General features: G+C 40.5%; 1 protein-coding gene across 1 annotated transcript in view; it reads left to right on the top strand.

The window, feature by feature from the left end:
* Positions 1 to 13184, top strand: part of MYH15 (myosin heavy chain 15) — a 46737-nt gene that overhangs the window by 12303 nt on the left and 21250 nt on the right. The window contains 15 exon segments of the mRNA XM_035897556.1: positions 122 to 225; positions 642 to 780; positions 1382 to 1500; positions 2555 to 2704; positions 3719 to 3889; positions 4909 to 5088; positions 6361 to 6493; positions 8312 to 8379; positions 9521 to 9608; positions 9838 to 9955; positions 10234 to 10357; positions 10944 to 11080; positions 11451 to 11706; positions 12160 to 12402; positions 13005 to 13181. Of these exon segments, the coding sequence (XP_035753449.1) occupies positions 122 to 225; positions 642 to 780; positions 1382 to 1500; positions 2555 to 2704; positions 3719 to 3889; positions 4909 to 5088; positions 6361 to 6493; positions 8312 to 8379; positions 9521 to 9608; positions 9838 to 9955; positions 10234 to 10357; positions 10944 to 11080; positions 11451 to 11706; positions 12160 to 12402; positions 13005 to 13181 (2207 nt within the window).

Genomic DNA, 13184 nt, shown 5'->3' with positions numbered 1-13184 from the left:
AGAAAACAACTTTATACACAATTGTGCAAAGACAAATGTACATCAGAGTTATTCTTTTGACCTCCCTTTTTTTGAGATATTCTGAATGGACGGCATTTTGACCTGGGCAGTTCTTTTGCAGATATGCTGCTGGTATCTACCAACCCATATGACTACCACTTTTGCTCACAAGGAGTAGTTACAGTGGACAACTTGGATGATGGAGAAGAATTGATGGCAACGGATGTAAGCTTGTATTGATTTGACTTTGTGCTTCATAGATTAGGTACATGTGGGGAGGAAAAGTGCTGGCAGATGCCTAACTGACTAGAGTGAAAACAGAAATGGTTCTTAATTGCACTCATGCTATGAAGCACGAGGCCTGATAAGCTATTATACTTTTTGAATCTGGTCTTGCTCCACGTAATGCCCACAGGCACAATGTTCTTACAATTTTGATATATAAAATGCTAGATAAAGGGAGCTCTCCTCCTGCTTCCCAGCCACTACTGGGTCTTCTGGGTGTTCCAGAGACTGTTTTGTGAGATAACACCCCTTGTCAGGTTTGTAATATCTGCCATGGAAAGGTAGATTTCAGGGCTGCAAAATGCCATTGCTTTTGAATAATGAAGTGACAAAATACCTGTGTTTCTTTTTCACAGCAAGCCATGGACATCTTGGGATTTGTGCCTGATGAGAAATCTGGTTCCTACAAGCTCACAGGTGCCATCATGCACTTTGGGAACATGAAATTCAAACAAAGACCCAGAGAAGAGCAGGCAGAGGCTGATGGCACTGAAAGTAAGAATAACCCTTAATATTACTCCTTACCTTCCAAAGTCTGGCATGCATCATGCACTGTAGTGAGGAAGAAGCTGCTGGTTTGCTTTGATCTTTCACAACGTAGCTCCTGCTCAGCCAAGAGTGCTGTGCTTTATTTGTAGCAGTGGCTTGTTCAGTGGTGGGTAACCTTACTTAGTAGAAGGTGAATAGACACAGAGTAACCCAATGAAATTCTGTTTTTGTGACCGTTTGAACAAAATGGTTGTAAAAAGTTACTGCCTTAGCTTTCTCTTTCACATCTTGCTTCTTTACTTCCTCTTGCAACTAAAACTGTCTCTAACCAGTGTAGAGATATGTTCTTTTCCCTATACCAGAAGAGTTTCTCAGGTGTGATTCTTGCAGCAGTTGGGGTCAAAGATGACCTTCCCTACTGCAAGGGAGAGCACAGGCACACCTAACACAAACCATTAAGAGAGCAAAGTCTTTATGCATTTTCTCTTTGGAAGGAGATATACTTAATGTTTTGTTTGGGTTGTTTGTTTTTTTTTTTTTTTTCTTGGCTCGGTATGTTTCCATGTAGAAGTTCAAGGCCAGTTGAAACCTTGTTTCTCTTGATCAGGTGCTGATAAAGCTGCCTACCTAATGGGAATCAACTCCTCTGATTTGATTAAGGGTTTGTTGCACCCTAGAGTGAAAGTTGGTAATGAGTATGTGACCAAAGGTCAAAGTGTTGAACAGGTAAGGGGAAGATTTCAGGGCATTTGGATATCTGTCCCGCAAGCCTTGAGGATTCATCTGTAACATCTCGGAGATACAGACAGCTGCTAGAAATACTAACATGTACCTCTAGTACCAGTTCTCATTTTATATCCCCTTGGGGGGACAGACAGTGAAAGGGTGGGAAACTGGTGAAGAGACTGACAAAGGATAGTGGCCGGCATGGCCTTTGATAAGATTGTTTTTCTGATGTGTTAATAGCAGCCGCTCAAGGAAACCAGGTGCAGTGAAACCACAGGGGGATTGATATCTAATTCTGGATGAGAATAGTTGCCTAGAAGAGTTGAGCCATGGATTATTTATTCACTCATCACTCATTCATTATTCATGTAATTTTAAGCTCTGTGTGACCTCAATCAGCTAAAAGCAATATCCACTTAAATGTATCTCTTAATTCAGGAAACAAAAGTCCTCGGGTTAGCGCTGCTGCAGCTGTAGCAGTATTGTGGAAGATGCTGCAGCATTTTGGCTACAAGGAAAATTGTTGTTTGAAGACAGGCTGTGGTACAGGCTGAGAAACTAGAAAGCTGCTGAAGAGAGGTCTGTCCTATCGGTGTAGTTGCACACAGGCTAAAAAAGAGACTTCACCTACATATGCCATAGCATCACTCAAAAATTAGAAGCAAATGGCAATGAGCAACTTGATCACAGACCTCTCCTGTTCTGGCAGTAGCTCTGGACATCGTCAGCTTTCTGGTACCTAACTTCCACTGCAATGTAAGGGATTAAAACTTTTGCAACTTGCTGTCCAGCTGTTTTCCCAAGAGGTACTTCACTAGCACTGTATGTATGTGTTAGTATACATACATAGACATAACAACAATATGAAGAAAAGTCAGCATAGATAATGGGAGAAACTGTATATTGTATTAAGTATGCCTTGGTGATTATAAGAACCATTGTGAAATTTCATTTAAACCATAAGCAGGGATTGAAATAGGCTACTGCACTGAAATCCTTGTGTTCTACAGTGAATTCTGTTCCACACAGTGATATTTTGAAACATGTATTTTAGGTTTTGTATGCTGTTGGAGCCTTATCTAAGGCCGTGTATGATCGAATGTTCAAATGGCTGGTGGTGCGTATCAACAAGACCTTGGACACTAAGCTGCCAAGACAGTTCTTCATTGGAGTCCTGGATATTGCTGGGTTTGAAATCTTTGATGTGAGTATTAATGTGTGAGGAATTGGTGGAAGGACATAAAAGACCCTAAGTGATAGCTCTTGGGTGGGTTTTTCTTTTTCTAATTTAACAGAAGGCAAAGTGCTGAGAAAGCCATAAAGCAAATAGTGTATAGGACTTTACAAGGTTTTTCTGTAAATAGATATAGAAAACACACTGCATTTAGCACAGCTGGACATGCTGATATTTCCTGGGGAGGAAGAGGGTGGCAATCTTTAGCAAAGACAACATCTCGCATGCTTTGGGCTGTGTTTTAGGAGAATGTATTGTTCCCAAACTTTCTCTTTGAGAGAAAGCATCTTTTATAGGGTATAATATTTCTTTCTCTTTGTATCTCAGCATAAGAGATATATCTTCATCTCTATATAAGAAAGAAATTTTTTACAGTGAGAACAATCATTCACTGGAACAACCTCCCCTGGGACTTGGTAGAGTCCCCATCGCTGGAGGTTTTCAAGATACGATCGGACAGGTTGCTAGACAATCTCATCTAGGCTCCCTCTCCCATGAAAGGTTGGACCAAGTGATCTTGAGGTCCCTTCTAACCTGAGCTATTCTGTGATTCTATCATTGTTGCAAACAAGTGCATGTGAGAAAAGCCTGTCACCACTTCTATTTCTCAGAATACATTCCTGAAGATAAGTGCTTAATGCTGTTGCTGCTACATGTTGCTCTCCATACGCAGCAGAGAAAAGATCATGGTGGGTCTGCTTTAAAGGACTGGTGTGGCATGCTGCTGAAGGAAAGGCATGTGCACCCTGAGAGACCTGAACAAATCTGGGCATCCTCGCACTCCAGAGGACAGCACATGAGGCAGCCAGCAACCTGCTACTGAACTCGCCCCTTCCTTTGCCTTTGGTGTGATGCTCAGAAGTTTCTCAACCAGTTACTGTTTAGAAAGTTTTAGATCTGAACAGTTTCCTTCTTGCAGTTCCACCAAGCCCTTACCATAGTTAACTGTGGTGCAAATGCTTCCTTTTTTATCCCCTTCTGCAGTTTAACAGCTTTGAGCAACTCTGCATCAATTACACTAATGAGAAACTGCAACAGTTTTTCAATCATCACATGTTTGTCTTGGAGCAAGAAGAGTATAAGAAGGAAGGCATTGAATGGGTATTCATTGATTTTGGCATGGACCTGCAGGCCTGCATTGATCTCATTGAGAAGGTATGTACAGGGGTGCTAAGGTATATTTACTGAATTGGTTTTATTCATGGTGCTCCCTCGAAGATGTCCTCAGGTCCCAGTGAACAAAGTAGGATAAACAGCAGGAGAAGTTTCTTGCCTTTCTACATGCAATACAGAATCAAAGGAAAATCAATATTTGTGGCATTTGTGGCTACTTGGTTTGACCTCTGTAAGTTTGCCTTACAGCTTGTGCTTACTGTTGGCTCTGTAACCGTTAATTTGTGTGGCTGTATAATCCTTGGTTTTTATTTTTGCTTTTCTCTGTCCCTACCATTCTTTCATTTACTTTGTTCCACATACGTTTAACATCAAACTTACTTGTCAGCTTTTCAGGGCAAATGCTATGTTTGTCACATGCCCTGTACCTCTCCCCATGAGGCTCCTGTTCGTGCATTGCATGTTCCTTCTCACAGCTTTCCCAGCATGGGTTATGCCTTTCCTTTTCTCTTCTTTGTGACTCTAATGTGGGTCCTGGTGGGGACAGCTGTATCTCTCCTTCTGCCATCTCTTATGGCATGGCATCTAACCCTGCTGACCTGTGAGGAAAAAGGACATTTTGAGTCTTGCATTAGCAGGATATTTGGAACACCTGGAGTAGAAAGGCTGATTATTAAGTGCTCTTCTACTTGGTCACTTTCTTCTCCGGGGGCAGGATATCTGTGCATGATCCTAGTCCCTCAACCAACCTGTCCAGTGCTAGGAAGTTAGCTCATCTGTTTCTAAGACACGAATAATAAAATGCTAGTTGGTCCAACTGCTTTGAAAGGTAAATCAAGCCCTTTCTGAAAGTCATCATAAAGCCTCCTAGGACAGGAGTGACATACTTGAATAGTCAAAGGTGTGGTTACTGTTTTAACAGAATAGTTAAAGGCTTCCTCCTTGGTCTGAGAAGAAATTTTGCAGGCTTAAAATTCCATCAGGTCAAACTTAAAGGCTGCACAGCTGCTGAAAGCAGGCAGCCTAAGCATTTTCCAACAAAGATGTTCTTAAATCCACAGCCCCTGGGAATCCTGTCTATCCTTGAAGAGGAATGCATGTTCCCGAAAGCTACAGATATGACATTCAAAGCCAAGCTCTACGACAATCATATTGGCAAGTCACCTAACTTACAGAAGCCCAGGCCTGATAAGAAAAGGAAATATGAAGCTCACTTTGAACTTCTTCATTATGCCGGTGCAGTAAGTTCCTCTGCTGGTGGGTAGACTTTGTATTAGAGGTCTTCCAGGTTGGGTTTGACCCACAACGCACGACAAGGGAGGGTGGGAACAGTGAGGAGAAGAGACGACATCTTCTCTCTCTGCACAAGTATTGCAACACAGTAAGGTGCCACCAGACTCCAAGACATCTGGTCCTTGGATACACAAATAAAATGAAACAAACCCAAGTCTAATAGTGCTTTTGCTGAAAACATCCCTTGTCTTGCCTTTATCACTTTTCCTATAATCAGACTCGGACTAGTGATTAAACAGCAGCAGCATCTAACTTGCCATCTTGGTTCCCTGTAAAAATGAACTGAATAATTTCTGCCTAAATTCAGGGATGCTTAAAAAAAAAAAAAAAGATTTTATATCACTTTTTACTCACTTTCGGATCAGTGTGTCAAAGGGAAATGTGGTTAATTCTGCTGTGAGGGTTTGGTTAACAGGTCTGCTAGTGATGGGGTGAATGGGAATACAGTCTAGTACCGTGATACCTGAGCCAAAACTTGTCCAGTTTCAAAGCTCTGGTTTCAGACCAGGTGGGCAGAAAGAATTTGAAAGGGACACAGGATTTTTTTTTTTTATCAAACTGGAGTTGATACGAAGCCTCAGCACAGCAGAGCTGGAGCCTAGCTGATGCTTAATTTCAAAAGATAATTGAGAATTAAGCTAGTTTTGTATTTATTAAGAGAAATAATGCCCATCTTGCTCTTTATCTGTAGTTGTTAATGTATTCAGCAAAGACAATTAGAATTTCTCATCTCCTTGTGGAACTAATAATGGAACATATTTTCCCACTAAACAGAGCTGTGGCAAAGTCCAGGAGTTAGATTTTTTTAATCATTAAATTTCTGTCAGAAAATCTTGATTTTTTTCAGTGTAGCATGCTGTTGTGGAGTGAAATTATTACTTGTGCATTTTATAGTTCAGCATTTACTAGTAGGGTTCCTGGGACACTGGTGACCTGTGGTATCTCTACAGCCAAGTGCATGGAGTCCATAAGAAGATGTAGGAAACAGATAGTTTGGAAGGGATGTGCGGGATTGAGATGATAATTATTAGGAAGAGAGGTTTAGGAATTAGGAAGCAGGGAATTGGAGGGGAAGTGATAAAAAACTGGGTGGCTGGTACTGCTCTGAGAGCAGGACTTCACAAAAGGTCACTGGCTTCAAGCCAAACCATAAAGAACTACTGGCTGCTCTGAAGGGGAACATTTGCAACCTCTGTTTTGTTTTCAACGTCTTGCTGTAGGTTCCCTATAACATCATTGGGTGGCTTGAGAAGAACAAAGACCCGCTTAATGAAACTGTAGTGGGTATTTTCCAAAAATCATCCAACAAACTCCTGGCAAGCTTGTTTGAAAGCTACGTTGGCGCTGACAGTGGTAAGCAGAATCAGCTCACGTGGGTTTTGTTTCATTTCTGGGATGTGTGCTTGGGAATGAATTTAAGAAACAAGACAATTCTCTCAACTGCAATTGACTCAATGCCAAATGAGGCAGTGACTAATTATTTAGATGCGCGCAGCATCTGTAGGAGTTTGCTAGTTATGCCAAGGAGGCCATTAATTCAGCTAGTTTGAATGTGTAATACCTCTGAGCATTTTTGGCAAGGAAATCTGTGTGTTGTGAACACTCCAGTGGGAGTTTGAGCATGCAGGTGTTCAGATGTGCAGGCAAGTGTTCATAGACATTTATGTACAAAATCTTTTGTGTAACAAGAACAGCTCTTGTTTCCCATGTTGTAGTCCACCTTGCTAGCCACCCTGAATTAATAACAAATACAAAGTTTAAGAAAGTGTTTTGGAATACTTTGTTGGATTAGTGGCAAGTAGATACCGAAGGTACCTGAGCACTGTTCCACATTGGCCAAAGCAGAATATTTTGCCAATACATCTTCCTTTTTGGTTGCCATTGGGTTTTTTTGTTTCACAAGACTAATGTATGTCTGAGAACATATTTAAGCTCTATGTACTACATAGAACTGTTTTATTTGTGAGAAGACAAGTAGCAAGCATCCAGAAAATTGATCTTAAGTTACTAAGACTGGCATTCATTACAAAGATGTAGCTCTTATGTCCTGAAGTTGCAATCACTTACAGCCTATTTATTAGTAACCTAATTTCTATAGATGCTGTCATGAATCATAAGACACTTTCTGAGGAAGCAAGCAGGCTGCAGACTTCATAATGTGAATAAGAGACGGACCTGGATGTAAATAACAAAAATCCTGCCACTAGCAAATTCTTGCAAGTACTAACTGCCTCTTTGCCTGTGGATATTACTGTCTGTCAGAATACTACCTTGTTTTTCCTCAGTGTCAGGCAAAAAGAACAGCCTGTCCAGCTTAGCCTCTTCTAGTCTCGGCAGTGTCACTTTCCAAAGGGGGAAAGGCTGCAGATAATTGCATCAAGCACATTGCACTCTTCACTTCTTTCATGTTGACTATTGCTGACAGGTGACAGAATGCCAGACCTCCGGGAATGATCTAATGGTCCAGTGTTTAGAAAGCGACAGCAATTGTTGTACATTTTTGGGTCATGTTTGGCCCTTGTGAAAATTTGTAAAGGCTGTGTCAGAAACTAGCATTCCTTTTGAGGATCTGAGCGATTCTAACTCCGAAGCTGTAAGCAAAATTCAGGGGATGCAAAGCTACTATATCTAAAATTATAAATATCAATTTCCCTCTATTCTAGACAAATGTTACTTGCACAAGTTCAGTGTCTGCATAGCAGACGTGAGAATTGGTGTCTATAGAGTGCAACATACGGTATAAATTTTTCATAAGCATTACGTTAGCTTTTTTTTTCCTACACCATCTCACCCTATAGGCTTTTTAATGAACTATAAACTATTTTGTTAAAAGTTATTTTTCTGCCTTATTCATATTTATGGACTTTATTCGCAACAAGTGATGTTGTCTAGATCTGAAATGCAAATGCAATCCAGAAAGCTTACAGTGGTCTTTGACAAAAATCCTGAGTATGGACAGAAAGCTGCAAACTCATGATACATAACACCTGATGTTCAGAAGTTTTTGCGTAATAATAAAAAATAAAAAAATCAGAGCCATCAAGTCATTAGCTGTGCCTTTCATTCAAAGGAATTTGTACTATTAGAACAGTTTGTCTGTCTCCTATGCCCTGCCTGCACCCCTTCCTGAGATACAGACTGTGATTTTTATTTATTTCATTGTTTTCTTAGCTGACCAGGGTGGAGAAAAGAAACGCAAGAAAGGTGCTTCTTTTCAGACGGTGTCCTCATTGCACAAGGTTTGTTTACCTCTTCCCAGCTGATGGTTTGAGTTAAGACAATACATTGAAGAGTAATGTAGAGGACAAAAAAAATTGAAACCCAACAACATCAGAATTTGATTCGGTGCCTGGCTTGTTGACCCTGGCTAAGTGAATACACTGTTATTGAAACCGCATGTGTGAGGGGCTGCTCCATTTTATCTTGTTTTAGCCTTCAAGAGATTAAGTGGTTTTTATTCTATTTGAGGAAGTATCACAAAATGGAGTGAACAACCTTTATCGCTTATTTTTGTGGCTTATAGCTTCATGCATGTCTTTGGAACAGGAACTGATTACAAGTAATTTGCTAGTCCCTATCTGATTACTGTTTGTAATCCTAGAGTTAGAGCAGACGTGGAAAACAAAATTTATTGAATAGAGTGGCATGTAGCCTCTTTTTTCCTGAGTAATTCCCTTCTTCTGGGACTAGCATGCGCTCCTGGTGAAGATGTTGTTAGGATCACGCCTGGGGAAAAATGGGGCCTGTAATTTACCATTAGTTCCATTTTTTTATGGGTTACTTTGAGGAAGCTGTAATGTTGGTGAACCTCAGGTAAGGAAGGAAGTAGTTATCTGCACTAGTCAAGTCATTTCATCTTGTCTGGAGGTACGCCCCAGGAAGGGAGATCACAGGAAACTGAGACCTGTGTCTTACCAGCTGAAGAAGTGTAAAGATAGCTGAAGGATCACTCAGGCAGCAATTTAATAACCCACAAATAGAAGCCCACTTCCCAGCACACAAGGAGCTGCTAAGTACCCAGCTTAAGTTGTGTCATTTCTCGTCCTGACTGGCGTATGAGAAATTTTCAGTTTGAACGGTTGTGCTGATGACAGTATATTTCACCTTTAATGGTGTCTATTAAAACACGTGTCTTCATAAGACTTTGCTAAAACTGATGTGGGTTCCTATAATAAAGTTAATTCATACTTTGGTTTATTTGAACACATTTCTCTGTAATGATTTTGGTAAGCTTATAATTTTGTTGGAGGCAATTTAGAGAGGTGGCCATAATAAACTTAACAAAGAATAAACAAACCATAATAAACAAATCAAAGAATAAGTGATTGAAATTCCACTAAACCACTAAAGCTAATTGTGTTTTTAATATGTCTGTTCTAGGAAAATTTAAATAAGCTGATGACTAACCTAAGATCTACAGCCCCTCACTTTGTACGATGCATTATCCCCAATGAATCAAAAACTCCAGGTATGGAAAACACAACAATCTTAAAATTTAGTATATTTGAACGATGCCATTCCAATACTAACTTCCAAGTCACCAGACTGTACTTAAATACTGTCTGCGTTGTTCACCTTATTCAATGGTGTCGCTCTTTCAGGAGATGACATTTCGCATTTTCCAGTTCCCTTGGTGAAATGAAGATTAAGCCCTATGGAAACGCTCCATTTAATTTAGCCTTGTTTGTCCCCTGTAGGTGAAATGGATGCTTTCCTTGTCTTGCATCAGCTCCGCTGTAATGGTGTCCTGGAAGGCATCCGCATTTGCCGCAAGGGTTTCCCAAACAGGGTGCTTTATGCTGACTTTAAACAAAGGTAATGTAGAGCTGTGTTGTCTCCTGTCCTAACCCATCAGTCAAAATAAGCAAAGCATGTCCTCTCATTTTTATGTGAGGTATTTTATTCCATTCAAGTTTATTTTCCATTCAGTTTGCCTGAACATGGAAGGCAGAATTCTGCTCTTGCTTGTGTCTGTGTAGATGCAAAGTAGGAAATTCCCCTAGGTGTCTTTTTTAAGTTTTGTTGGAAGAGGGAGGATTAAAAAAGAGCAGAATCTAGGCCAATTTGACTCATTGGTCATCTGTTATTAACAGGTACCGCATTCTGAATCCAGGTGCAATCCCAGAGGACAAGTTTGTGGATAGCAGAAAAGCTGCTGAAAAACTGCTGGCATCTTTAGATGTTGACCATAACCAATATCGTTTCGGACACACCAAGGTAACCAGAAAAGACCATCGCTGCTTACGTAAAGAGAAAAGTGATGGATCTGCTGTCTAATTTGCAGAATAGGACATTATACAATCTCTGGTGGTGGCAGTTAATGAAGAGTTAATCATACAAGGAACCAGCAGCAAAGTGATATTAATTTTTAAGCTGTGTTAAGGGAATTTAATTTCTCTGGCTAAAGCTCCCACAAAGCTTTTATTACAGCAACACTACGACCAAGAACAGCAGCAGCTGATGCTCCATGCCCCACAGTAAAACAATAGCTTATTTAATATAATATAGGTACACTCAAACATATATGGACCACAAGGTCAGTACTGTAAAAATTACTGTGGCAATAAACGTGGCAATAAAATAGTTTGGCTTATTCAAAACCGGGGAGATGAGACCCAGTTTTAAAACAACTTTGAAACTGTACAGTGCAGTCCCTGGTGCGAGTAGTATTTGGCCCTCTATACTCTTTTACTTTATAATGTGTCAATAAAAATACCATTCTTCTGAATTATTTCAGTAAGGTCTGTGTAACTCTGGAATAAAATAATTCGTTAAGGTGAAATGACATCTGTGCATGTACCAGGTGTTCTTCAAGGCCGGTCTCTTGGGCCATCTAGAAGAAATGAGGGATGAGAGACTTGCGAAAATCTTAACGATGATCCAGGCAAGAGCACGTGGCAGACTGATGCGGATTGAGTTTCAGAAGATAGTGGAGCGCAGGTATGAAGGCACCCCCTTAAATCTTAGTAGATACTAGTCATTACCATTTAATTATATGTTGAATAGAGCCATTATTACAGTCCCTAAGGCTATAGCTAACCCTACATTAAAGGTTTAAAGTAGATGCATGATAAAAATAATAGCAACTCTATATTGCCTGCAGCTCTGGTAAAAATCAGATTTGGGAACTTCTCGTGTCCCTGAAAATCAAGACATCTGGAGGAAGTCTCTTCTACATCTTGGAAAGTAGTATAAGTTCCTAATATTACTGAGAACAAAGCCATAAAACTGACTGAGAATGGAAAAAAATCTCAGTTTCTCAATTCAGGCTAAGCTTTGGGGAATTTTGTTTGTTTTCTTCTTAAACCAGGGATGCCCTTCTTGTAATTCAGTGGAACATCCGTGCTTTTATGGCTGTGAAGAACTGGCCATGGATGAAGCTTTTCTTTAAGATCAAACCTCTTCTGAAGTCTGCAGAAACTGAAAAGGAGATGGCCAATATGAAGGAAGAATTCTTGAAACTGAAGGAGGCCCTGGAAAAATCTGAAGCCAGGAGAAAGGAACTTGAAGAAAAGCAAGTCTCTCTAGTTCAGGAAAAAAATGATTTGCTTCTCCAGCTCCAAGCTGTGAGTAGACACATATGTTTATTAGATGTTCTTTGAAACTCAAAGGCTTATAGACAAGAGCATTAGTGCAATTCAATTAAAATAAGCTGTTGGCCTTGTCAGAGTCTTGCCAAAAATTAGAGTGGATAGAACATGAGAATTTCTAACATATAAACAGGTGGGCTAGCATTGCAAATCTTAACAGGTTCTTCCAAGTCAAGGTCTATGGCAGTTAGATATGGAAGTAGTCCTATATGTGACTAGCCATGCTCACCTAGTCATGCTCACCACTGTCTCATCCTGCTCCATTAATTACTTGTCGGTCTTGTCTTTTGAAATCAGGTGTAGGAAGTTTTCCTTACACTGCTCTGTAGCATTGGATCAGGTGGTCTGACCACTTACAGGATAGGGGAACATGTGAGGAAGAAAAAAGGCCAGGCAGTCATTGCTGTCCTCTTCCTTGTGCCACACCAGGAGCAAGACACTCTGGCAGATGCTGAGGAACGATGCGACTTGTTGATTAAGTCCAAGATTCAGCTGGAGGCCAAAGTCAAAGAACTGACAGAGCGGGTTGAGGACGAGGAAGAGATGAATTCTGAGCTGACTTCTAAGAAGAGAAAATTGGAAGATGAGTGCTCTGAGCTCAAGAAGGATATTGATGATCTTGAAATAACACTTGCAAAAGTAGAGAAAGAGAAGCATGCTACTGAAAACAAGGTACCTTTAGAACTCCACCATGTATTCAAAGAGGTTGTGTGTGGATTACCTCAGCAACAAGAGCTACTGGTGTTCCGATGGTTGTACACTGTCTGTTACACAGGCCGCACTGAAGGATCAGTATATACAGTTATTTGACCTTATGAGGGAAAAAGTGTTAACTCTAAGCCTAAGTTTCCCTTTTTCTGAAGTGAGTTTTGCTGTGATTCAGCTAAGAATTGTGTCTAGTTTGGGCATTTTTAAGTAAACAATTTTCTGCTGTAACCATGAATTCTTCCAAGTTGTCTTCTTAGAGCCTGTAAATGTAAAGCTCATCTCCTAGTTCTCCCAGAGAAAGTCAGAAGCTGGAGTCCACCACAATGACTGTGACACTGAAGAGAATTTAGTACATTTGAAAGAATGTACTAAACCCACGGCAAGAACTGGCACACGTCCCTTGGTGGCAATTTCACTCAAAAAGCCACAAGGGGTTGGGGGGGAGAGAGATCCCTTTCTTTCCATCATCTTCCTGCTTACAAGTTCAGTACAGACAGTCATTTAAGACAGGTTATGATAATCCCTTGCTTCAAAGTCTTACAAATATATCTTCCTCTTTCACACAGGTCAAAAATCTGACAGAAGAAATGGCAACTCTTGATGAGAATATCAGCAAACTTACTAAGGAGAAAAAGTCCCTGCAGGAAGCTCATCAGCAAGTTCTGGATGACCTACAAGCAGAAGAGGACAAGGTCAACACACTAAGCAAAGCTAAAGTGAAATTGGAACAGCAAGTGGATGATGTA

The sequence above is a fragment of the Egretta garzetta genome, unplaced genomic scaffold, assembly GCF_000687185.1.
Source record: "Egretta garzetta isolate BGI_Z169 unplaced genomic scaffold, ASM68718v1 scaffold367, whole genome shotgun sequence".
NCBI lineage: Eukaryota > Metazoa > Chordata > Aves > Pelecaniformes > Ardeidae > Egretta > Egretta garzetta.
The sequence above is the reverse complement of the archived record's forward strand: the minus strand, read 5'-3'. Positions and strand labels throughout refer to the sequence as shown.